Source organism: Meleagris gallopavo, chromosome 23 (assembly GCF_905368555.1).
Source record: "Meleagris gallopavo chromosome 23, MGAL_WU_HG_1.1, whole genome shotgun sequence".
Classification (NCBI taxonomy): domain Eukaryota; kingdom Metazoa; phylum Chordata; class Aves; order Galliformes; family Phasianidae; genus Meleagris; species Meleagris gallopavo.
The window spans coordinates 4,781,794-4,807,285 of NC_139426.1; the positions used below are offsets into that span (position 1 = coordinate 4,781,794).

The window sequence follows — 25,492 nt, forward strand, 5'->3', positions numbered from 1 at the left end:
GGGCTCAGCCGCAGATTGCTGTTGGCCTGCAAAGTGAGCATGGGGTCTGCACAGCAACGGGGTGGCAGAGCACGGTGCGGGCTGCGTCTTTAAGGCAGAGAAGGGAACTCTCTGGCTGCCACTTCGCAGAGTTTAGCCCAAATCCCCGTTTTCATTAGCATTTCATTTCATTTCATCTCCTCCCCTCCGCCCCACCTCCTCCGAATCGGCATTTCTGCATCCTGCGCTGTGCATCGCAGAGCAGCAGGTAAAAGTCTGGCTGGCTCCTGCACGCACACGCGCTCGCACACATCCCCGCACGCCCGACGCACCTCTGCCGGGGGACGGGCACCGCCGGGCGGCTTCCCGTGCTCCTGCATATTCCTCCCCGCGTCTGAACGTGGCTGGGAGCATCCCAGCGCCCACCCCAGGGCTGCTCTGCCTCTCCTCGCCGTCTCCGGCTGCAGCAGCAAAGCTCGGAGGAGGTCGGTGGGGCAGAGCCCTGCAGGTGGGCAAAGACGGCGGAGAGGTGAGAGCTGAGAGCTGAGAGCTGAGCATCGCCAGCGCTGCGCGGTCCGTCTGACTCCCTGGTGCAGAGCATTCAGAGCATCACAGAGTCCGGCGTGTCCTCCCGGAGCTCCCCTGATGCCCACGGCATCCTCAGCGTCCAGCTGCGCTGTCCGGGCACGGAGGGGATTTGCAGGGACGAGCAGACGCCTGGCTGTGAGTAACAGGGAGGGGAACCTTGCTACTGCTCATCGGCTCCTGGAAATGTCACTCTGCCCTGATTGCCAGTGAAGAGAGAGAGAGGAGAGGAGAGAGGGAAGAGGGAGAGGAGGAGAGCAGAAAGGAGGACAGCCGGAGAGATGGCACTCCTTCCCCTGGAGCTGGCCCCTGCGACGATCACCTAGCACAGGTGGAGAAGGGCCTCAGCTGCAGAGCCAGTCCCGCTGCCCCGCTCCTCATGGAGGGCATTTTGGGGTCCCCCAATGCCAGCGTGCTGGGGGAGCGCTCGCTGCTGGTGGGGAGCAGCTGGATGGCCGCCTTCCTCTGCTTCATCATCCTGCTGACCACAGCCGGGAACTTCCTCCTCATCCTCCTCATCGTCACCCAGCGCTCCCTCCGCAACACCTCCAACTATTTCCTGGTGTCCCTCTTCATGTCCGACCTGATGGTGGGGTTGGTGGTGATGCCCCCGGCCATGCTCAACCAGCTCTACGGCCACTGGGTGCTGAGGGGAGACTTCTGCTCCCTCTGGTACGCCTTCGATGTCATGTGCTGCAGTGCCTCCATCCTCAACCTCTGCGTCATCAGCTTGGACCGCTACCTGCTCATCATCTCCCCTCTGAAATACAAGCTGCGTATGACATCCTGCAGGGCCCTCTGGCTCATCCTGGCCACCTGGACCTTGGCTGCGCTGGCCTCCTTTCTGCCCATCAAACTGGGCTGGCACAAGCTGGAATTCGAGGTTTGGTCCCCAAATGTCACCTCCCGGGGGGACGAGGAGCAGTGCCGGTTAGTGGTCAGCTTGCCCTACGCCCTGGTGGCCTCCTGCCTGACTTTCTTCCTCCCATCCGCTGCCATCTCCTTCACCTACTGCCGCATCCTCCTGGCAGCCCGCAAGCAAGCCATGCAGGTGGCTTCCCTCACCTCCAACGTGGCCACTGCCACCACCGACGAGAGCATGGAGCAGGTAAAGGGCTGCAGCTGGGTGGGGTGGTGGGGAAACTGTGACGGTGTTCTCTGCAGGAGCCAGGGAGCAGGGAAGGCTGGGAAGTCCACGCAGCTTGAATCTGAGTATGGGGGCTCCAGCGTGTGCCTTGTTCCATGCGCCGTGTCACAGCCCCAGAACGCAGGTGGGCTCCTTGTGGAGAGGAGGTGTGCAGTGGGGAGCCATGCACTTGCTGCATTTGTGATGGGACAGGAGCAGAGAGCCTTCATCACACTCTTGCAGCTTGCAAGCAGCAAACCCATCGCTGCCAGCCATCAGCAGCATCTCTTGTTCTCCCGGATAAGAGTGGGGATTTGGCAACTGGATGGGGATTTTGGGCAACACTCACCTCCATAGACGGAGGACGGTGGCTCTGCGGTGTGCTTGGTGGTGCCCAGGTCTCATCCCAGTGATGCTGAGCGTTGAAGCTGCTCAGGAGCACAGGAACAGCATGAGCAGAAGCAGAGAAATAAATTCAGATGCAAAAATGCTCAGTGGTACAAAATAAATGCCGCTTCATTCACTCTCGTGTCATCCCAGAGGGCTTTAATCGTATCTGACTTTCAATCTTGGCTGTGGTGGGTGTGAGACGTATGGGGAGAAGGAGTTTAAATAGCAAATAGGAAATTCTGGAGGGCACCTTATTTTGCACATCCAGGTTCTATTTTTGTTACCTGGTCTACAATAGGAACGGCAAGATAGCTCCTTACCTGAGGTTGCTGGTTAAGAAAGAGCATGCGTGTTCTGCAACCAAAGCGTGGCTGCAGTTGGGGCTGTCTGTATATCTCCAGGAGAAGGTAATTGCCACTAAATCTAACAGCTTTAATTCCTTCTAACAGGCTTTATTGACCTCATATCCTACAGGAAAAGACAAACTTAATTGCATTTAAGTACCTTGATTTGGTTTGTTGTTCTCTTTGAAGAAAGGAGCCAGGACTCAGACCTAGCCAGCCCTCCTTCGCACGATGAGCTGTACCAGACTTTGAAAAGGAAAATGAGAGTCAAAGGAGAAGCAGGCAATATCAAAACATGTTGTGTTTTTTTTTTCCCCCTGGATGATGGGTTTTTGGACTCTACAGAGCAAACCAAACCCAACCAAGCCAAGCCCAATTCAACCAAATTCAACTCAACCCAACCAAACCCATCACAGCCTCATGGCCCCACTGCTGTACTGCTCAGGGGATGCCCAGGCACTTTCCTTTGCCACGGGGAGCCTGCATCCACCAACTTTTCAGCAGAATTAAAATGAGGCAAGTGTCCCAGCAGGGTGCAGGTTGTAGGTTGTTTATAGGAGCCTCGCATCAGCTCGGGTGAGTGGCCAGCTGAAAATGCAATGTCAGCTGGGGAGCCTTTGAGCTTTTAAATGGATTTTCGTTCTCTTTTTGGGCAGGAAGCTGAGTGGCAATGGGGCCTCACCTAATTATGGCAGAGAGCTGAGATAGTAATTTAATTTTAGATTGCAAGAAGGGACAGAGAACTGAGTTAGTTATGGTGCTTATAGGCTGAAATGTTTGACGTCCCACTTTTAAAAATATAATTATTTTGCTGCTCTTATCAGCAGCTAGAGCTGCCTCTTCGGGGCATGCTTTATTCTCACCAAAACACTGACTGAGCTGGGTTTCCTAAGTAACTTAATGATAAAGCTCCTGTTTTACAGGGGAAAAAATAATCTTCTCAATGTTGAGGTTTTCTATTGCTTCCTCTTCCTGATTTATGGTACAGAGGTGGTGGTGTGGGCCATCCTCCTGCCTCTGCCAGAAGGGATATAATAGTGGGATTTTCTTGCAGGATTAGCAGCACCAAATGCTACTTCCCTTGGGCAGGAGGGTCTGGCCTGGGGAGAAGTCCTTACTCACCACCCCAACTCCTAATGCAGGTTCCCCACGCCCCAAGTCAGCCTGCAGCTGGCAGCGAGAGCAGGAGATTTGCCAACAAGCACAGCAAGAAGGCGCTGAAGGCCAGCCTGACACTGGGCATCCTGCTGGGCATGTTCTTCGTGGCCTGGCTCCCCTTCTTTGTCACCAATGTGACGCAGGTAAGCAAGTTGTTGGGTTTTCTTACGGCAGAAAGAGCTTTTTTCAGTGGAAGTTGCAGCTAACCCTCGCTGTCTCCCCCCAGGCAGTGTGTGACTGTGTCCCGGCTGGCTTCTTTGACGTGCTCACCTGGCTGGGCTACTGCAACAGCACCATGAACCCCATCATCTACCCACTCTTCATGAGGGACTTCAAGAGAGCCATGGGCAAATACCTGCCCTGCTGCCGGCGCACCGGGGAGCCCCGGCCCAGCGCCATCTCTCTCTCCATGAGGAACTCCAACAGCGGGCCCCGTGCGGCCACGTCCCTCAAGAATGTCCTCACCTTGCAGGCTGAGACCGACTCCGTTGTCTCCGAGGTGGTGGCAAATGAACACAGCCTGCTGCCGGCCGCTGAAGGTGCCCTGCCAGCCCCCAGTGCTCGCTCGGTCAGCCTTTTTGAGATGGAAAACCCAGAGCTGGAGCTGCAGCGCCGGCAGCTCGGCACCCCTGTGGCCTGAGTGCCAGCCTGGGTATGTCTCCCCGCGCTTCAGCCCAGGGGAGGTGCTCAGCTTCTGCTTGTACGGCCCAGCAGGTCACCCCTAACTCACACCAAGGGGAGAGAAACAGAGGGGGGAGCACATCCCGTGACTCACAGGCAAGATTTGGGGCTGCTCCATTCCACAGCACATCATGTCCCCCGGGGGCTTAATTTTCTCACCTGATCTGGGCTGTATCTGTCAGTTTCCCGTGAAAGCAGTGACTTGCAGCATGCTGAAACCATCCTATTTAATCATGAGCAGTCTGCGCTATGGGGGATTAAATCTGATGCAAAATGTTCAACGCTGCTTTTTGGATATTCCACACGGGCGTGGGTGTTCAGCTTGTTTGTAGCTCCACGGGTATCCTGACAGTAGTAAGGAACGAAATAAGCTTCCCTTTAGCTTTCATCCTACAGCTTCCTATTTCTGGCATACAGCCATCACACTTCGCTCTGACAATCCATCAATTTGAAGATGATGCCGTTAGAAATCTTTTTTTTTTCTTCCAATGCAGTCAGCAGACACTTAATAAACACCAATGAATTTTTTCAGCTAATACTTCCTCAAGTGCCTTTCAGATCAGAGATGGGTTGGTAGGCTGTTGCTGTGCCCTTCCTGGGCTGCTACTCCACCAGGAGGTTTTGGCTGCCCTCCTGAAGCCCACGTTTGCACAAGTGAACCCCAAGCATCCCTCCAACATAGGAGGCCAGGAGAAGAAAACCGCATGCCAGGTGAAGTCTCATTCATTTTCTTCCTGTGTTGCTGTGCTGCGTGTTTGACTGCATGAGAAATAATCCAGAGGTAGAGTGTATGGAAAGCTCGGGATAGAAAGGGGAGGTTGCTGGCACAGGGAGGGCTCCAAATGAACCAAAATCACAAGCTACAATTGCACTGAGTCAATGAAACATTCCAGATCAGGAGGTGGGAAGGTATTTGTAGCACACAGCAGTTGTTTTAACACTGGAAAAACCCAGAGGTGCTCACAGAAGGGAATTTATCCTCTTGCCATGTTCTTGCTAGGTTGCATTTTCTTGGGCTGAGCAGCAAAATCAGTCAGAAAAGGAACTTGTGTAAAGCTGAGTCCCTCCAGGTTGAGACTGGGGAAAAAGGGAGCGGATGTCAATTCCCTTTATGGAAGGAGGGAGAAATCAAACAGGTTTATGTTTATTCTATGCCAAGTATTAGCTTTATTTTAAACCAATTAAAAATATAACTTTTAAGGCTGGAGATGTGTGTGGGATGCAAGAAGAAAGTCTCTATGTGTTGCTGGCTTGCAAGGGAAAAAGCCTTACAAAGCAATAAGTCATAAAAAGCCCATTCTGTTTTTTGCTGTCTTTCACCTCTGGGACTCAAAGCATGTTCCTAGTAGTAACGAGGTCTCAGACACTCATCACCCTCAATTTGCAGGAAGGAAAACAACCTTGTTGGTTGGAAAGCGTCAGAGCCGTGGTAGCGAAACCTGCAGCAGAGCGAGGAGGGCAGCCAGAGACTCTCAGCCTTTCTCCTCCCTGCTTAGCAGAGCTGAAGTGGAAAAATGCTTTTAATGACCTAGTAATGAGTTCCTCTCCACAACATGCTTAAAGATACCCACAGAACCATCTGCTTTCCCAAGAGCTAAGTACCAGAAAGATGATCCCCAATGGTGGCAATTGCTTCCCTCAAGAAGAAAAGAGCTTGTGCAGTGAGGGGATTGCCACTGCTTCCTGAGGAACTATGCTGATTTGGACCAGAATTGGCCTTTTCTTGTCAGTGGGAGATGCTGAGGGAGACTGCTCTGAGAGCTGTGATCCAGTGATACTGTGATGCCATGTGCTGGGCCCTCAGCAGGTTCTGAAAGCTGCTGCTCGGCTCTGTGGGCTTCACTGATTGTGCTCTGAGAGTAGTTTTAGTGCTGGCTGAGCATCCCTGCCCATCACAAAGAGCTGCAATTGGCCTCCAGCAGGCCAGGCAAAGTGTGGGTTCGCTGATGGTTCTGCTGCCTCCCACCCAGCCACACGGCAGCCTTGGGAGCTGCAGGGCAGCAATTCACACCCTGCACGGGAAGCTCTGCAGACTGTGTAGGGCAGGAGGCTGAGGATGGCTCTGTGCAGCTGACGCTGGGCTGCGAGGAGAGAAGGTCTGGAGATTCAGTTCAGTCTGTTATCTCCTGCTGCCTGCTTCGCACTGCTGGCACTGCTGGGGCAAGTTGGGCAGGGAGGTGAGCTCTCTGCCAAGAGAGATCCAGGGGAATCCTGGCAGTGATTGGCCAAGGAATCATCTCCTGGGTGCAGGTTACCATCGCTGCTCGTGCCAGCACTCACAGGCTGTGTTAGTGCAGAGCTCATGCTGGTGCTGGTTGTGGGTGCTTGGCAGTCACTGTCAGCCCCATCCTCCTCCTGCACAGTGTTTTCCTCTCCCTGAGTCTCACTGCCTGCTGCTCGTTGTGATTTCTTGGCTAGAGGGGAGAAAAGTCTGGTGCTGCCTTTCTCTTCCTGCTGACATTCCTTGGTTTTAATGCCCACAGCTTTCAGAATCGTGTCCATTTGCTTCATGTAGTCCAGGTGGCCGCTGACCTACAAGCAACAGGAGAAGTGCAGTTAGTGAGGAAGCTACAGGGAACCCAAATCAATCCAGTTCTCCATCCCAAAAGCCACTGCTGCCATGAGATCTGCCTTCAGCTCCAACAGGCTGAAAGGGATAGGTCTGAAGAATGTGGTATTCTCTGAAAATAAGCCTATATGGCTGTGCTCCTGGATCGCTTTACCCCTGAGGAATGCATGTTTAAGTGCAGAGGACTAGACTCTGAGTGCCATGAGGGTAAAGGAGGAGGTGATCTGCCCTGGTGACAGACTCCCAAGCAGGAGATTCCTTGACTCAGTTCGACTCACTGTTCTCTGTTAAATTACACACCCTCCCCATGCCTCAGCTTCCTTGTAAAAGCAAACATCTCATTCATATTGAGATAAAGTAATTGGAGCAACAACTGCTGAGTGTGTTGGCTGGAAGATGAGGTAGTATTTAAATGTGCATTGATCAGTCCCATATAAAACTGGGAGTCCACGAGGTTTTAAGTTCATAAACTAAATTAAAACCAGCAGTATGTTGTTGCAACTAACCAGACATTTATCTGTAGGGTGATTTCCACGATAAGATAAACCCTTCTGATACAGATGTTAGGAATTTGTCCTTCATGCCAGGGCACAGGAGGGAGAGAAAACCTCCTCTGCAGTGGTAATTACTGTTATGTATTAAAGGCAGAAGCTGCCCTTTCTGATTCAGCTGTCCTGTTCAAGCCCCATGTTAGAGGTAACTACAGCCAAGACCCTCCTACAGAGCAGTCTTCAGATCTCCAAAGCTGGAAGCACAGTGCAGAATGCAGAGCTCCTACCCAATTGCATGAAGCAGCCTCTGAGTGGTAACATTTGGAGGCACTTAAGGCTTGGAGCAAAATGAAGGATTTAATCAGCATGTTAGTAATGCAATATGCAATTTTAATCAGTCCAGATGGCTCAACAAGCTCTTGATGTTTTGAACAGATTAGTTAATTAAAATAACCATCGAGGGTCTCATGGATTGGTTGTTAAGATGCTCTCCCCAAAAGTACAAATCTTTTACTGCCCCACAGCAGCGCTTGGTGCTAAAGAAGGAAATAAGCACAGCATTGGACAAGGTGGAGAGAAACAAGAATGCAACAGACTGGCTGGGAAGGGGTGCTGGATCTCTTGGTTTGCTGTGTTCTGAAACCCCTACGGCCGTTACAATCGACCTGTGGTGGTCAGTGCTTGGGATAGAAGTGGCACTGAGTGACATGACATAAAGTGGTCATAGGCATGGGCTGAGGGCTGAACTAGATGATCTTAGTGGTTGGAATCTTACTGAACCATCACCAACAGAACAGCAAGCAACATTCCTTGCTATTTCCAAGCTGTGAAGGCATCCTAGTGGGAAAACTGAGCAATTCTACCTCTCAAAAGCTTGTTTCCATCTGCTGTCCAAAGAGCTGAATGCTTCTGCTGGGTGTGCTGGGAACTTCTACATTGCAATGAACAATAAAATCTTTAAAGAGAAATAAACAATTGCTTGATTCTTTGTCAGAACAAAGTGCAGGAGGAACATCAAAACAAAAGGAATGGAAAAGTGCTCTTGTAACCACAGCAAACAAATTATGCTTGTTATAAGGAAATGAAAACAGTGAGTAAGGTTTATCACTGTGCTAAGGTGACTTCTCCCCTCTTGTAACCGATGCTGCTTTGAGTCACTGGAGGACACAACCCAAATATTTATACCACCAATTTGGTACAATTTGATTACAGACAATAGCAGCATTCAGGTGGATCTATCAGTCAGCTGAAGGAGCCATCAATTCACAGAGCGATGGAAAGATTTTCAATTTAACGTCAAGAGTTTCCTCATTTTGGCATCATCAGTGAATGATTTACAGGATTTCCTTCTGACAAATACAATTTTAAGGGAAGAAACTCAACTGCCTCTATTTCTTCTTTCCAAAAATCCTCAGTCATGGATACTGCCTCAAAATCCATGCAGCTTTCTGCTTCCATATGGTCAAGGTCTGGCTGATGGCAGGGCTCCCAAGCTATGCTGGTTGTCAATTAAAATGCAGACACCTTTGCCAAGCTGGCAGGCTCAGAGTTCCTCCCACTTGTCAGAGTGCTGGGCGTACCCTGCTTGATAGATGACATTTGGTTTTGCCAAAATTTCCTGTTTTCCCCAGTGTTTTCTGGAAGCTCATGGCAAAGACCTAGCAACCTCACACTGCTCAGCCAGAGGAATGGTGCTGCAGTTGGAGTGCATGCAAAAGCCAGTGGAAGAGTGGATTCCCATCATGAGAACCATCAGAACATCAAGCAAACCTTGAAAGAGGCTGTGACTGGCTTGAGTTACCACAGAAACACAATTCTCCAATGGAAACACAATTCTCTTTGGAAACAATGTTCTCCTGAAGAGAGGACAGTGAACATGACCAGTAATTCAGAAGCTGGAATGTAAATGGATTAATAAAAAACGTAGATTTGACATCTGCAACAAGTTATATTTGTGGAAAACTTTGTGGAGCTGAAGTTATTTTGAAAAGACTCTCAATGTCTCTTCCATTATTCCTCTTCAATGTTTCTATTCCTGCTCTGAATAACTGATGGAATAAAGATCAGAGCATGATTCAGCCAGAGGTAATAGGCTTTGCTTCTAAGCCATCCCTTTGCACAATTGCAATTCTTGTGAATTGAATAATTCACCGGCTCGACTGGTAAAAGTTCTGCTCTAATTTCTGTGACACTTCTTGAGCAAGACAGTTTTTACAAGCAATCATCTTTCAGCCACAACTCATCGATCAAATCATTCTCACCGCTGTAACCGCGGGCTCCGTTTCACACCAATGCCACAACTTTCACCCGTGGTTTTTTCCACCAAACTTTGATACGTTTTGTGGGAACACATCGATGTTGGCAGTTCTGGGTGAGCACTGTTTTTCTGTTTGGAGATGTGCACTGCTGAGAAATTCACAGAGCTTTCATCTCAACCCACCTCTACCAGTTCCAAGAACACTGTGATGGAGAGCTTTAACTACGTGCTGTGTGAACACTGAGTCTTTCCAGCCATATCACTATCACTAAACATGCCACTTACTCTTACAGTGGCTATAATCAAATACTTATCTGACTGTGCTAAGTCAAGTAGAAGGTATTTAAATTAGATGGTATAAGGAATATCTTAAAGGCCTGGAATACCCCATGCATGTAATTATAGCTGGGAAATGGTTTGAACATAATCTCTTAGACCTCAGAGGAAAAGAGATGCCCCGAAATAAAGGCTGGATTAATGTACTGAAGCATCTGGAAGACCCAGAAATCTGACATCATAAACTATAGCAGTCCACCAGCTATCCAACACTGATCAAGTCAGGATGATGGAGAAGTTTTAGAAGAGCTCAGTTGCTGCAAATGAGGACTCTGAGATGAGATGAAGTCTCCATATCCGGATGGTGTAACAGTGTCTGCCTGCAGCAGGGGAAGACTCCTCCCCTGTGACTCTGACAAAGACCCATCACCCTTCCTCTCTCCTTCTTCCTCCAGGAATACACGAGATCTGGAAGTCAAAGGTTACCAAAACAGACCAGATTTTCAGCTTCATGGAATGAGATCAGTTTTTACCAGCTAAGCTCCGGGTTGCAGAGCACGCTTCAGCATTCTCTGAAGGGCATGCCCAGCTCCTCCTCTTCCTTACCTGCCTGTAGCACAGGTAACATCTCTTACCAAATCTCAGACCAGGAAACCAAATCATGACTTATGCTCAATGTACAGGAAATAAGCATGGACCTGGCCAGTTCCAATGAGTTGGAATGAGTTCTTGCTGCACCATTCGCTAAATGACTTTTCCTGCAGCTCCTGTCCTGTGTCTCATCTCAGACTGCTCAAAAAGACTCATCATTTATGAGACTTGTACTGATCCCAAGCACTTACTCTGAGGCAATGGCTCACATCTCCCTCTGCTCCCATTTTGCTGATGGAAATGACTGTACGTACTGAAAGGAAGAAATGATATGGTGGCTGAAGAGTGATAATAGCTTTCAAGATAACGCCTGGGTTACGAGGGCATAACTCTCCTCCTTACATCACAACACCCACTTCTGCACTGCCAGAAATCAAACTGCCCTCTCTCTTTTAGCGGGTCATTCAGTGAGGGCTGTGCTACTTTAGTGTCATCCTCCCGGTGCAGATAACAGCCTCTTGTCCTTACTGTCTCCCATGCCAGACTGAAACTTTGGATGGGTGGCTTTAAGACATGGGTTCAACCACCAGCAGGTAGGACACAGGAAACAGGAAGCTAAATTCTCCTAAATCCACCTGGCTGTACTTTGTGTAGCCACTCTTCCAGAATCAAACATTATTAACATGACTTAGGGAAAACTGCTACTGCTTTCACTGGCAGTTTTCCTTGTGTAGTGGCTGTGTGATTGGGATGGCTGCTTGCAAAATCTACAGCTACAAACCTGTTCACTATGAACCTGTCAAGAACAGAGTCTTCACTGTCTGCCTTTATGAGAACGAATTTTTATAGGGTACTTCAAAATGGTTCTCTTTGCCTTTTAGGAGCAGCTAAATATCCCCTGCCTTCCAAGGGGTACATCAAGATTAAGCAGTGCATCTGTGATGGAGCAAGGAGGGACACCACCCTTTGAGTTTTCATCTGCCACAAAGGGAAAACAAACTGCAAGTTATTAATGGCTCAATTTGCACTTTTTTGGAGAAAGACTTTCAGTTCCTTCCTCTGTTTCAATACATTATCAGTGCCCACTGCTTGAATTCTAAAGATAAAATGTATTTAACATGTATTTGATATACGATTTGATTGTCAGAGCTCCCAAATGTGTTCAACAGCAAGAGACACCACTGAAAACTAAGGCCTGACAACTTCAGGGCTGCAGGGACACATGAAGAGGAAGAAATCATCTTTGTGAGCTTTTATATCCCAGTGCAGCCCAAAGAATAGAGGAACATACCCCTTACAGCCTAGCAAACAACTAGACTTGTCTTCACAAAGACTTGCACATCCTTCTGGGAAGAAATCATCATCAAACTTGGCCACCAAAGAACTGCTCCAGCACCACCACCAATAGCACTTCCCTTCTGCCAGCTGACAAAGGGATGAGAAGATAAGAAACACATATTTGGGATGCTGAATCGGTTGAGAAGAAAACCTTGTGAGACTAAAGAGGAGACACTAAGGAATTATTTCAGGGGAGATCAGTTCCCTGTAACACTGTGAAGAGGACTGGATATGTCTGCCTTCCTGTATGCAGATGTGAGAGAACACTCTGCAGGAGCCACTGTCTGAAGCCAAGTTCTGCACCTCACTGTTGCTCTTCTGATCCTCTTCATTCCTGTCAGCACGAGAGGTGGCACTGCTCATATGAAACAAGTGGAATAAGGGTATAACAAGAACAGGCAACCTTTTGCATTTCCAACTCCCCTGTGTTCTTAATTAACCCACATTTTGTAACCACAATTAGTTCTTTGCTTCAAGTCTTGAGAATACTAGAAATAAAAAAAACAAACAACAGTTTAAAGTCTTTTTGTGGAAACACCTGAACCACGGAAGTGCCAAATCAATTGGATTTCACAAGATTCAGAGTTGTCATCTGCTTCTGGTATTTCTGTACCTGGCTGGCTGAAGGCCAGACTGTTTGGAGTCTGTTTGCATTCCCTTCTAACAGGAACACTAAGCTCCTCTTCTGAGAGCGCTTTTGGAAGAGAGATCAGTTATTCCTGTTTTTCAATTGCTGTCACAAAGACAGCTTCCCCAGCGCTCAGTTCCCACAGCAAAGAACGGGTAGAAAGCTTTTGAGGTGGCTCACCGGGAAGAAGCAAAGGTGTGCCAAGGTAAGACATGGACTGTTCTATAAACGAGCTCTGCTGTTTTGCCTTCTGTCATGCAGAGATGCTGTGGGAGAACACGGCTGTGAGCACATTTTGCTGCTACGTACTGTTACAGCAACTGCTTTAGAGATAAAAAAAAAGTACTTGTGTCTGTGAGCTGTACAAACCACAGCTCCATCCAGCTGTGTGCTTCAGCAAGGAGGGGTTTAATCTCAGGTGGCGTTTCTGTTGTTCCCTTTATAGGAATTTATGAGTTCCAGCATGATTTGAGCAGCTGCCATTCACACACCATGTCAATGAAAAGCACAAAAAGGAGAATTTAGCTGCCAACATGCTCTCTAGCAGATTTCCAGCCATGCATTCCTATTGCCCCAAGCTTGAGAGTTCATCCCTGATTTCTGCTGCAGTAGAACTGCCCAGAGGAACAGAAGCACTCATTCCTGACTTGTGAGCTTCTGTGAAAATGCTCTGCCTGCATTCTGACACTGAGCAGTGCTGCAGTATTCAAATGTTAATGCAAAATGTAATCTACAATATCCCACTTGAACAAACAGCAATCAATCTAACACTTTACAGCTCAATTACTTCCTTGGTATCCCTAACAGGTGCTGTCAAATAAATCCACTGAACAAATCAGTCCCATTGTAACCATTAGGAAGGCTTTTATAACTCCATTTGCTGAGTGGGAGAACATCCTTCATTTTTTTTAGACAGACAGAAAAAAAACCAACACATACTAATCAAGAGAGACACGCCAGAAATGCCTCACAGGTGAACTGGTGTTCAGAGCGAGGTCTCCTAGTCCACCACTCATTTGAAGATTGTGATGCAAACAGAACCAATCTCTTCGGGCCCAAACTATTGTTCATCCTGGACATACCATGAGATGATGAAATACTGAAGCTGTCTGTACAATACTTTCACACTCAGGACCCTGCATCACCCAAGCTTTATTTCTCTATCACTGCTCATCCCTCCCTCTCCCTGGTTGCGTTTCAGTGGGACCTGAAGGGATTCATTGTTGCAGCTGTCCTTGCTGAAGGTCCCTCAGCAGATGGGTGGCTGTGCAGCCACTCTTTGCAGGTCTTTTCAGGTCCTTTGCAGAGCCCCAGGGTGGTCTGTGAGGGTTGAGGGCAGAAACAGAAATGAAGGCATGACAGATAAGCTCATCCCAGTGCCTGCTCATTGTGCTGAAAAGCAGGCAATTAACGATCATCATTATTGTTCCTCAAAAGCAGTGAGAGCTTAATTGAAAAGCACTCTTGATTTTAGATGCTTAATTTCCACTGAAGCTGAGAATGAACTGTATTTTTCTGGTGATCTCAGGATGCATCCGAGACCTCTGCAATCCCAGCAAGCCAAACTCTTCCAAGTACAGCCAAGCACCCTCACTGGAGACACCGCATCAAGCTGTCTCCTCATTAGCAGCTCTATCTCTGTGGGCTGTGAATGTGCCCATTTCTCAAGTCATTCTATTTATTCTTAATGTTTTGAGAGCCAAAGCTCAAAGAGAAAAACTCGTAAGGGGAAGCAGCAAAGTAATAGGCTCCAGTGAATTACCCCACAGCAGAAGGCACTCACCATGGAACACTTCTCAGGCAACACTATCTACTAACAATGGAGTCTGCATCACTTCAGGACCTTTCTCAAATCAGATGTGTGTTGTGGGTTATAAATCTTTCTGCATAAGACATCTAAACGAAAGGAAACTCCAAATATTTTATGGAATTAGGTTTAAAAAAAAAAGAAAAAAAGAAAAAGCCTTTACTGGGAAACTGAATCCTACAGAGGCCTCTTAGTCCTCCTTTACTTGAGCCATTACACTCCATTTCTCTGCAATGTGCACCAGAATGACAAGCTCTCTGCAAGGCAGATACCTGATTTACATGCATAAATAAGAATATGCATTGCCATGGGTGTACAGTGCCTCCCTCTTCCATCTTCTCTATTTCTGTAGAAAAATCAGGAGGATGTTCTGTTAGGCAGGGTACTGAGCTTGATGGATAGTAGTCTGAACTACTGTAGATGTTCTTATGTTTTGTTTCCTCTACCAGAAAGACAGATTTTTTTTCTTTAGTAAAGGAGATTTCTTGTATTCTGCAATTTATAGAAAACATCTCTCTATATTTCTCTTATGCAACTGCACTATATTTGCAGCAAGATCCATCCTTGCTTACTCGTCACTTTTTACACAGAGCTTCTGAATATTTCCTTCCCCTTCTTGCTCTCTCTTTTTACTTTTAAAATGTTCATCAGAACACACTGAGTTTCTTTTCATAAAGCTCCATGCTCTGGAAAATGGATCAAGAGAATGACACTTACTTAATACAGGTTTTCCCCGCTGTGGGAATTGCTCTTTTTTTCCCCCCAGTGCTTTGCAGTAAGATTAAAGAAGTGAAAGTGTCAGCTCTTTCTGAAGTGAGAACAGTGCTGGGATTGTCTGCTGGCACCAGGCAGCACAGACACAGATGCACAACAGCAGAAGATCAGCAGATAGCAGCTCTGCAGCCATGATTCATTTAGCTGAATGGTAAATGGTTCCTTTGGGGAAGAATGGAGAGGCTGCGGGCAGGGTCAGGTCTGCAGGACTCCAGGGGGTTTGAGGGTCAGAAAGCAAAAGGTCAACAGAAAGAGGGGCTCTGAAGGGAGGAGAGCAACCTGGACTAACTTAACAGGAAACATCACCTCAGTGTCATCACTGTTTGGCTTCTTCAGCCATTTATCTTTTAACCAACAGATGCTTGCAAGTGACTGATGACAATCCCAGGGATAGTGAAAAAAATGAATGTGGGAGTGTGTGGAAATGCTAACCAAGGTAACCCAGGAAAGTGCAAAGATTCCAGAACAGCTACAATGCTGGACCAATGTTAAAAGGTTCTACCATACTACTTCCTTCTGGAAGGCCCACATTTTGGTCTGTGAAGTTCTTATTTTATCTGTATGGCATTGAGCTCTGTATTTTCTGGCAAGAGCTCATAGCTCAGTTATAATGAATGAAACGAGTTGGTAACAGTTGGGTATTTATAGGCTCAGCAGGCTGGTTCTCAAAAAATCTGAAAGAATTTAAAAGTGCCTTTGGCTCCAGAGCAACACTGACAGTGCTACCAGCTTATGGGGACAGGCAGGAGGGATCACAGCAGGAAGAATGATGACAGATGTGCCCTGAGCTTTGTGCTGAGCATCCTCCAGTCCAGTCTGCAGAGTAAAAGATGAGCTGAATCATTAAGATATGGGAAAACAAGATTGCATGCCCAAGATTCCAGTGATTATGAACACAGAAGCTAAGTTCTGCATGGTCTGCTCTGTAAGAGTTCACTCATGAGTAACGATGAGGCATTGAGATCATTAGTTTGCTTACGATAATCAAGTTCAATACTGCTAATCATTAATGACAGCCTTGAGGAAGCTAAGTGTCTCCCACGCACACAGGTGAAACAGGTGAAGCAACACTTCCTGCTTCCCAAAAACACTTACTGCAAAACACAGCAGCCTCGCAGCCTAGCAAACCAGCAAACTGCTACCACAGAGCTGTCAGTGCAAGCTGCCTCTTGCACCAGGGTCATTGTGGCCCAGGACCAAGGTACAAGGGTATGCAATTGTTCTCGTGTGAACTGGCACTGTGCTGGAGGAGCCATCCAGATAAGGCTGCAGGCTGCACCTGCTCTGCTGCCATGCGTTGGAGCTACACGTTCCCCAGCTGCTGACCTACCTTCCCAGTACCACACTTTCTCCTGATCAATGAGTGTGAGGGCAGATGGGAAAAGTGAGACTAGAAGTAGTACTTACTACAGATGAAAGGTCCATGTTTACCATCCTCCTGTCGTCTAGCTTGACTGGCTGGAGGCCAGCAACATTTAGCTGGACAGAAGAGGTTCTGTATACAAATCCCAGCAGCCAGTCCCCCCTAGGAGTAGAGCAAAAGAAGAGTGTGAATAAATCCTGTTGCTAAACTTGCACAACATGTGACTACACAGAGCATAGGGAGAACAGAGGGGCTGGGAAGCACAGTCTAGTCTGGAGCAATGCCCATTGCAGCTTTGTCAGACACAGGAATCAGAGCAGTTGCCAAAATCAGGACAGACTCCTGGGAGGTAAGAGTGTGAGTCTTAGTTAAATCCTGATTTGGGGATGCAGTCTCATTACACTCAGTGAGTTTAAAAATCTGACCCTTTCTGTATTTGCCTGGAGACTGCAATACATTCACATTTACTCTTTTTAATGCACAAATAGGTTGAAGTTCTCCAGGCTCCAGAGAGCTGTAAATGTGATGAGGCCAACGATATCAACGCTGCTGACACAGACATGGGCTGTGAAGCTCCTCAGTGTGCTCCTGATTTATAGGTACTGTATAAATATGTAGTTCCAATGACAATACTAGGAAGGGTCTGTTTCCACTGTAAAGCATTGCTGTAAGTCATTGTGGCAGTATCAGGGTAGGCTACAGGATGAAGAGAGGAGGTGATACATCCTTTGGAAATACAACACTTGTTCTGTGCAGAACCCGGGTACCTAAACATCACTACAGTCAGATTTAAGCTGGATGTGAGGGGTGTGCAGACTCTGGGAGGGCAGCAGATGAGGCTGCCCTTTCACTGCAAAATGCTGTGAGCTAAAAGTCAGGAGTCAAGTCTACACAGAGCTCTGCAAAATCTCTGCAGCACATCCACACTGCGTTACAGTCACTTTTTTATCTGTCACCCCATGGCTGGCTTTTTTTGACATGCTCAATGAGTCTTAACTAATTTGGTTAAGGTTTTCCACTAGGAATTTGTAACCTTGCTGTGAAATCAAGGGGGACAGCCCTGACAGCTGGCTTTCACTCCCTGGTTCCTTTCAGACTTCAAAGCTGGAAGAGATGAGCTGCAGCAGACTGAAGCTCAACAAATTATGTCCAAATCTGATCTTGCAGAAGTATTATTCATTGTACTTCATGTGAACTAAATATAGTTACTCCTGAAGTGACAGAACAAGGGCAAAATTTGTATGAGCAAGAGACAGAGTGATGAGATTCAGGTGGGGCTTTATCAAGAAATGTTTGTACAGTCCTTCTCTCATACCTAGAGAACCTCCCCTCGCTGCCCCTTGTGCCAACAGAGTAACATTCAAATTCAGCAGCTGAGAGCAAAGCAGAGAACTGATGCAGCTGAGTATTTCCTGCCAGTGTCCTCACCTGCTTCTTCCTACTTGTGGGCAGCGTGCTACAATTTTACACCTTTTTTCCTTCAATACTCAGTAGATGAGTAGACTAACTAAATTATTGCCTACACAAAGATAAGAACATACAATGTGCTCCACCAGCATATACAGGCTTTGAAACTGTAACAAAATGATTTCCTTTTTATTACAGCAAATGGATATGCTGAGCTTTTAGCACTGAAACAGATACTTGTTTAACACATGGAGGAAAAACATTTGCCAGGGCAAATGCAGCTCTGTGCAACAACTGCTGTAATTTATGGCTTCTTGGAGGAACACAGAAGCATTCCCAAGTCCCCAGTCACTAATCGACAGGAGGCAGCAATTGCTTTTTCTCTGTGTCAAATGAAGAAATATTTTAATGGTGTGCACATCCAGCATCCATAAAAAGTCCTGTGATCCAAAAGAGACAAAAGCAACATTTTTCAGCCTGACAGATGGGATTAATGATTTTTTTGGGGGGTTATAATCTTGAATGCTCTTAAATCCTTTTATTTAGTTCTTCTTTGTAGATTAATATACTATGTTAGAAGTGCAGTAATGCATTAATTTCTCATCTTATACACATGTAATACATACACATGTGCATATGAAAAGGACCAACAGCATTTCAGCTGTCCTTGATCTGAGGGGTTGTGGCTCTAGAGCTGTCTTTACTCAGTTACATGTTCTTTGCTAATCTTCTTGCCCAGTTATTTCTCAATTTATTTTCCCATGCTCTTCCCTGCTTCATTCCTTCATTTTATTTTCCCTCTTCTAATTGTGCTGGTAAATGGTGCTCTTGTCACAATTATCTCCCGAAACAGAGTCATTAGATTTGGTACTGTCACTTGAATTCTTAATAGCTTTGCAACGCTGCTTCAGTTGCTTCCGGCCTCTGAATCTCCCTCTTCTCACCCAGCAGCTCTCACACCTCTGCACAGCACTTATCTGCACAGTTTTAAAGGCTGGCTTTAAGTTTCAAGGTAACCTTCCTATTCTTTCACATTCTTAGTAAATCTGTGACAGCTACTCCAGTTGGACCCCCTCTGAAGTGAAATTCTTTGTTCACGTGGACTACTTTGACCAGAAACAGTCTAGATATAGCAAGAACAGGACCTGTGTGTTGAGAACCTCTGCCTCCCAGTGTAAGTGTGCACCACAAATAAGCAAGAACTGGGGACAGAGCAGCCTTGAACTGTCTCCTGAAGACTGCCATCTTCAAATAATCTGAAGGAGAGACCTCTGGAGAGGAGAGACGCAGGCACTGCTCAATAGTGGACTCACCAGCTGAACAAACATGTGCTCACGAAACATTTATAAGGGATAGAATCCCTTACAGAATCATTTCAAAGTGACACTAGAATAGTGAAGCAGGGCACTGTGTGCATACAGACCTGCAGTAACCATTTATGATCCTGCCTGACACCACTCTTGTGATTGCCTTCCAGTACTTGGCCTCTCCCTCCACTGGAGCTCCCAGCAGGACCACATCTTCAATGATCCCTTGGGAGTCTGTTAAGGTGAAAGCAGAACAGTTCAAGTTTAAAAGACAGATCAGACAGCGTCTGCCAACCATCAAACTAGTTTGATTTTCTTAAGAGGTACCTACATGCACAGGGCACCATTTGCTGAATAGGCATGTTGACTTATGTAGTACGAGGGCTGCTCCAAAAGTAATGCCTCCTGTGTTATTCTGTTGGCCCATGACATCAGAGGCAAATGTTGGGGATATGGTAGTAGAAGTTAAACCTTCTACCAATATCCCATTACAATTTGTTACTGTGCAACAGATGGCAGCAGAGGGGCAGCCTGACAGAGTGGCATCCGATATGGAGTTGTGTATGGAGCTGAATATCTCCTTTAATGCATTGGAAACAATGGTGGCAATGTTGGAATATTGCAAAGTTTGCACCAGGTGGATCCCATAAATACTCACATGGGAAGAGAAAGAACATCATACGCAGGTTTACCAGCACCCAGTGAATCAAAATGAAGCTGAAGGAGCTGAACATGAATCGCACAATTATGGGTGATGTGGTGCTGAAGATGCATAGCTAATAAATTTGCTCTATCAAATAGTGTTTCTGTGCTCTTTGCAGTTGTGTTTTCCATGGAAATAAACAGAAGGCATTAGTTTTGGAGCGACCCACATAAATCTTCCTCTCTTATGTGACAGCTGCAGCTGGGAAATTTCAGTAGAAATGACAAAATGAAAAATATCGGGCAGCTCTGCAACAGTCCTAAATTAAAATTTAAATATTAATGTGCTTTCCCACTCCTGCCATCTGAAGACAAGAAGAGACAGCCTCAGTCTAGACACTATTCAGGACATGCAGGGACCTTATTTAGGTCTTTTTCAGTTAGACTTCTGTGCAGATACAGGCTTGAAAACAGGGAAAGAGACTCTTAAACAATATATTAATATACATTCCTAACTCTTCTTTGTAAGGAGACATCAAGCACCTGATGTAGTAGTTAAGTGACATTGAGCCCTGCAGTCTCAGGAGCCTCATGGGCACGCTGTGCTGAATCAATACTTTCCAGCTGAGACCAGCGTTCACAAGACATGAGCTGAACTATTTTCGAGCTGGTGTCTGCAGTTCGTAAAATAATACGCTGAAAATTTCTGGGAAGTGAAGGTAAGAGTGCACCACTACAAGCTATGATGGAGAGGTGATGCCTGGCTAGGCTTTTTAAATAGAAATCAACTGGTTTCTTTTCCCTAATAGCACTAAAAACTTGGAGCTCCTTGCAGTGCCTGCATCTTTCTCGACACAGTGTAAATCCCAGCACCTGACAACAGTCCAAAAGAGCTCTCTTGGTATTATTTCTTATTGCAAAGAAAATTTTGCACCAATCAAGAGAACAGCAAAGAGCAATTCAATTTTGTTAGTGTAATCTGTGAGCAATAAAGTCCTGTGTTTCCACAGTCATGGGCAATGAAAAGGAAACCCAGTGCCTGTTCAGGGAGCTTGCTCCAACCGAGGTACTAAATTCCACGGCCACAATGTGAGCCAACTGAATAAACAAACAGCCAGCTCACCAGGATCTTGGACATTTGGGGAAGGTGTTGGAAGCTTTTTTTTTTTTTCCTCCAGTCCTTTGCACAGCTTATTTTGTGCTCAGAAGAAAAAGACGTTCAGCTTTGGCTGAAAAATACCCATTTTCTTTCAATGCTGACAGAAATCTGAGAACAGATCACTGACCTATGTGGTTGCTGGTGCTCCTTATAAATTAAATGTATTTCACAGTTTGCAAATCTTTTATACTGATGGAGAAAAACAAAGTCTGCATAAAGCAGGAAAATAAAAATACAAAAAACAGTTACTGATGGGAAAAGATTGCTAACTGATAAGATTATTTGCCTGGTAAAGGTGTGGAAGATCCAGGCAGGAGGCTGTAACCAGTTTTCAGGAGCCAGGCTCTCCTGTGCCTTTAATACAAATCACTGAGCAAAGAGGAAACACCAGGTCAGTCCTCAGTGGAAAGAGAAGAGTGATGGAATTCAGGAATCACAATGAACAAATCAGAGTGATGGACTCCCTGTGCCATACCATTACTACATTACTACACCTCCGACTACAATGTCATCTTCTGGAAACTCAGCTCTGGCTTCCAAAGTCATTTGCAATGAAGGATCCCAAAGGTTATTTACCTGAATGGCAGAAGAGTGTTTTCTCTTAACGCACTTTGAATTTCTGCCATGGTCTTTCACTGAATAATCCATGATTAGCTATTTGTCCTCATAAATGCCACTGCCATCTGGATGCAAAAGGCTTTCTATTTCTTTTGTGTGAGACATCCAAGTCCAAACCAAAATCGGTCTCAGATGTCCCAGGTCTCAGCTTCATTCCTCCCGTGGCTTGCTCTGGAATGTGCATGTGAAGAACGCCTTGGCAATCTGCACCAAACATGCTGCTTTTCATCTCCCAAACAGCTCAGCTTTCATAATTCAATTAAGGAACTGAAAAATTAGTATACTGTGGGGAGCTGCTATGATCCATAATTACGATGCTTAGATTTCTTTAGAATAGCAGCCAGCTTTAAAGACCCCATATGATTTCCTTTCATGTATTACTTAGCTATGGTCCCATGTTATTCCAGTGAGAGATAGCAGACCTCTAAATAAAAGCCTGAAAATACTTCAGCCCTTAACATTCTTAAGACACAAAAAGAGTTGATCTGGAGCAGGATTAGGATCTGGATTCTGGCTTCAGTGTAACTTCATTAGGATCATTCTGGACTTGATTAGATTTACTCTGAGGACAGAATTCTGTATTTGAGGACTTTTGTCTTAACCCAGAAGTAAAGTTCTGGCATACAGCTGTCAAAAGAAAATATGTTGACCTCCTTTGTCCTCACCCGACACCATCCCCACCTTCCTGGACTTTACTGAACATTTTACTTCATAGAGCTCCTTATTTATGAGAGACTTTCTGTGAGCTGCACAGTTAATGAATCACATGAGCTACGTATGGGAAGGCAGGCTGCACGCACACACTCATACTGACTCAACTCCAAGATGCATTTCACATCAACTGATCATAATGATTTTATTCTTCTTCTCAAATTAAAAATAGAATCTATTAATAAACAGAAACACAAGGGTAATAAATTGACAGATGGTTTTATACTTGACTTCAGGGAAAAATTATCATGAAAATAGCAGATGACAGTGGCATTTCAATGACTTAAATGGAAGGGAGGACTGGTGGAATTAGATACAATAGTACAGAGAGCTGCCAATAAAGGCAAGGCGTCCTCTGCCAAGATCTCAGTGGCTCTGGGCAGCTCACAGATTGATCTAGTGGTCCAATGTCACAACATGTCAGGGTTGTTATTTACAGACTGGTGACCAAACCACGCTGTCAGCCACACTGGAGCACCTCTAATGAAGACTGTGGATTTAATCCATTGAACTGGTGGAACTGACAGGAGAATTGGGCCCTAAACGCATTTCAAAACCATTTTTTTAGGTTTCTGTGTGATTCTAAAAAACCTCAAGCTCTCTTGCAGAAGAACATTTCATTGGAAGGAAAATTTATCAGCAGTAAGGAAAATGAATAGAAAGAGGACCAGAAGGTGAGGCTTACCTTTCTCTTGAGCCATCTCCTGCAGGCAGAAGTAGATGACTCTGGCACCCAGACTGAAGCCAATCAGTGTGACAGGTCGCTTGCCCTAAAAACAAAAGAAAGGAGGAAAAGCCATAAAATGTTCCACTAGACCTGGAAAGAGAGACCAGCCACAGGCTTCCCAAGACCCTACACAGAGAGCGCTCATGCTGGTGCTTGGTCTTTTAAGCATGAGAGAGATTCTGCCAATTTCAAGGAGACTGTCCCTGAAGTTTTACACAGTTCAACATCCAGAATCTGTTATTCTGGATTTTTAATGGCTAGAAAATCAATTGAAAGAATCCAGTGATAAGATATTACTCAAACAGAAATCAAACAGATGCTCATTGTTTTGAAATTTCCAACAGAGAGCCAAATACGTGGAGCAAACTTTTTTTGGAAATGTTTCAATAAACAGAAAAAGCAGCAGTAAATCAAAAATACTGAACACTTCTAGATTTGAGACTGAATGGCAGCAGCACTGTGTGGCTGTTATAAGAATGACATGTGGAAAGCTTTTATTTTGAACAACCTAATGAGATTTTCCTAAAGATCAAAGAGAGCTTAATCTCAGCAGCAATGGTCTTTGTGTGAACCAGGGAGCAGGTGTGTGATGGACTGCCCAGACATCATGCAAACTCGTGTAGGCTCTGCAGCACATTGGAACGTGTGTTTCCACAACAGTTACCACTTGAAAGGCAGTAACAAATGCCCCCAGCATAACAAGGGGCTTGTATGAAATAAAGCTTATTGCCTTTCCTGAGATTGTATTTTTATGAGAAATCAAGTTTGTTTCTACTCTGCTGTTTCACACTGTTATTGATGATGTGCAGGTTTGTGGCCATAGCTCTCACAGGGCCCCTCAATAACAGATTCTGGACTAGGATGCCTGTGAGGAACAAGTGGCCAGCAGCACACTGCCTCTCCCTGTGCCAGAGATAGCCCAGCAAAATCGGCAGGCCTTGGGGGGGCAGAAATGACTTTCATAAACCACCTCAGGGAGCCCTAATGATGTCCATCCCTTCTTTCAGGTGCCAGTCCATTCCTCTTCCCTGTTTTGGGTGTTGTATTTCACCTCTAGTTCAAGCTTGCATTTGTACATGTTTTTTTCTTACAAGTCTTTAACACCATGCTGCTCTTTCTTCCTTCCTTTTCCATTTGTGAATGCCCTCTGCTTTTCTCATTTTCCCTTTAGCTCATATCTTGCCTTTTGTTTCACAGGTTTCCAACAGGAGCATGGAATTTACTAATAATTGTGCCTTTGCACTTACAAAGTACTTGTTGGAATCACCTGAATAGCAACATCTGTACGGATCTGTGCTCATGGCCACTTCCATACCAGTGCTCTGCAGCTGCAGCACAAGTGCATTTATCATGATGGGTCAGCATGTGCAATCCTTGCTTGTGTGCCTGATAAAAATGAAGGAAACTGCAAGCTACTGAGATCTCTTCCCCAGTTTAATTCCTCCCAAGAGAAGATATGTCAAAAAGAAGAAAAATCCAGCTCTTCTCTTTTTCTTTCTGTTTCAAAGGATTCTGTTAGCTGCCTGTCAGCACTGGATTTTCCTCCTTAACTCTGCAAGAATACTGCAAAGGCATTGTTATAATATTCCAGACTGAAGCCTGATGAAAGCTGGTGCAGTTATAGTTTAGGATCAATAAAAGTAGAGAGAAGCTGGATTCTTCAATTCAATTATTTTGTATGTGTTCTGGTATCATTTAGGCAAAAACAGGGCTCATGCTGCATGTAATGCTACAGGGTGTTCTCTTACACTGTTTTGTGCCCCTTAATTCACTGTGAGTACTTTAAACACTATGTATTCTCTCCTCCTTCCCACCTATCTTTCCTTCTGTGCTCAGATTTTCACTCAGTGAGCTGGCCTGCCAGTTTTATGGCATGTCATTTATGACCTGGATCACTCCTTCATTTAGGGAAGCTTTGGGTCAAATGGAATGAATCTTAGCAGGAGTTCTTTGATGAACTTGGGACTTTGTAATTTTCCTCAATTAACTAGATACATGCTGGTCACCTTCATGCATCTTTTTTTTTTATTATTTTTGTTTTTGTTTTTTATTTTTCATGTTCTTATTCATTTTCTTCCCTCGGGAAAGATATCTGTAATTTTCCCCCCATGGGCCAGATCGTTTCCTGACATTCTTTCTGGATAATTTCTAGCCAACTACCTGCTGTCGACTGAGCAGTATATGTGCTAGGTGCTTGCCTACTTCAGCAGACCGATGCAGACACACTCCCCAGGGGTTGTCAATGACATTGGCAACAGTCAAGAGTGAAGTTGGCCAAGTCAAGGCCGTAACAATACCTGCAACACAGAAAACAAACAGTGCAGCACAGTCACAAATCTGGATTGCTCTTAGGAAACATCAAAAGCAAGATGGTTCACTGAAGTTAAAAGCTAAACCTATGGCCTTTTGTCATTTTCAGTGCTTCTTTCTCAAGAGCTGGTCTGAGAAATGTTTTGCTAGACTAAAGATAAGAAAGAATCTGATGTTCTGATATGGAGGCAAACAGACACTATACATGAATGCAACCTGCATGTTTGAAAGGTTTGTGTAAAGCACTAAAATAC

At 45.7% G+C, this 25,492-nt stretch overlaps 2 protein-coding genes across 8 annotated transcripts in view; one reads left to right on the forward strand and one right to left on the reverse strand.

Annotated features, from left to right (window-relative positions):
• The first annotated feature begins 923 nt into the window (after window positions 1–923).
• HTR6 (5-hydroxytryptamine receptor 6) lies at window positions 924–25,228 on the forward strand. Of its 4 annotated transcripts, none has more exons than XM_085242643.1 (5): window positions 924–1,672; window positions 3,567–3,725; window positions 3,809–12,618; window positions 16,846–16,956; window positions 24,126–25,228. In XM_085242643.1, the coding sequence occupies exons 1-3, from the start codon at window positions 944–946 to the stop codon at window positions 4,220–4,222; spliced, it is 1,302 nt and encodes a 433-aa protein (XP_085098769.1). In that variant the 5' UTR covers window positions 924–943; the 3' UTR covers window positions 4,223–12,618; window positions 16,846–16,956; window positions 24,126–25,228. The 4 variants fall into 4 exon arrangements, with proteins under 4 accessions (XP_085098769.1, XP_085098770.1, XP_010721258.1 ...); XM_085242644.1 differs by having other exon boundaries at window positions 924–1,494; window positions 1,596–1,672; window positions 3,567–12,618; XM_010722956.4 differs by lacking the exon at window positions 16,846–16,956.
• The window catches only part of TMCO4 (transmembrane and coiled-coil domains 4), a 37,875-nt gene continuing 17,783 nt past the window's right edge, over window positions 5,401–25,492 (reverse strand). For 3 of the 4 annotated variants that reach the window (XM_085242641.1, XM_003212306.5, XM_085242642.1), the window contains 5 exons: window positions 25,089–25,225; window positions 22,887–22,971; window positions 19,188–19,305; window positions 16,402–16,519; window positions 5,401–6,795 (listed from right to left, as the gene is read on the reverse strand). In XM_085242641.1, the coding sequence (XP_085098767.1) occupies window positions 6,370–6,795; window positions 16,402–16,519; window positions 19,188–19,305; window positions 22,887–22,971; window positions 25,089–25,225 (884 nt within the window). In that variant the 3' untranslated portion in view covers window positions 5,401–6,369. Of the gene's footprint in view, window positions 6,796–12,584; window positions 13,734–16,401; window positions 16,520–19,187; window positions 19,306–22,886; window positions 22,972–25,088; window positions 25,226–25,492 lie in introns of those variants that run through there. The other variant, XM_010722955.4, reaches the window with a different exon arrangement.

What these genes read in the sequence shown, in the direction of transcription:
- HTR6 (XM_085242643.1), top strand. Translation starts at nt 944, where the DNA reads ATGGAGGGCATTTTGGGGTCCCCCAATGCCAGCGTGCTGGGGGAGCGC. An exon ending in CCGACGAGAGCATGGAGCAG is followed by an intron (nt 1,673 to 3,566) that starts GTAAAGGGCTGC and finishes CTCCTAATGCAG; the next exon opens with GTTCCCCACGCCCCAAGTCA. An exon ending in TTGTCACCAATGTGACGCAG is followed by an intron (nt 3,726 to 3,808) that starts GTAAGCAAGTTG and finishes GTCTCCCCCCAG; the next exon opens with GCAGTGTGTGACTGTGTCCC.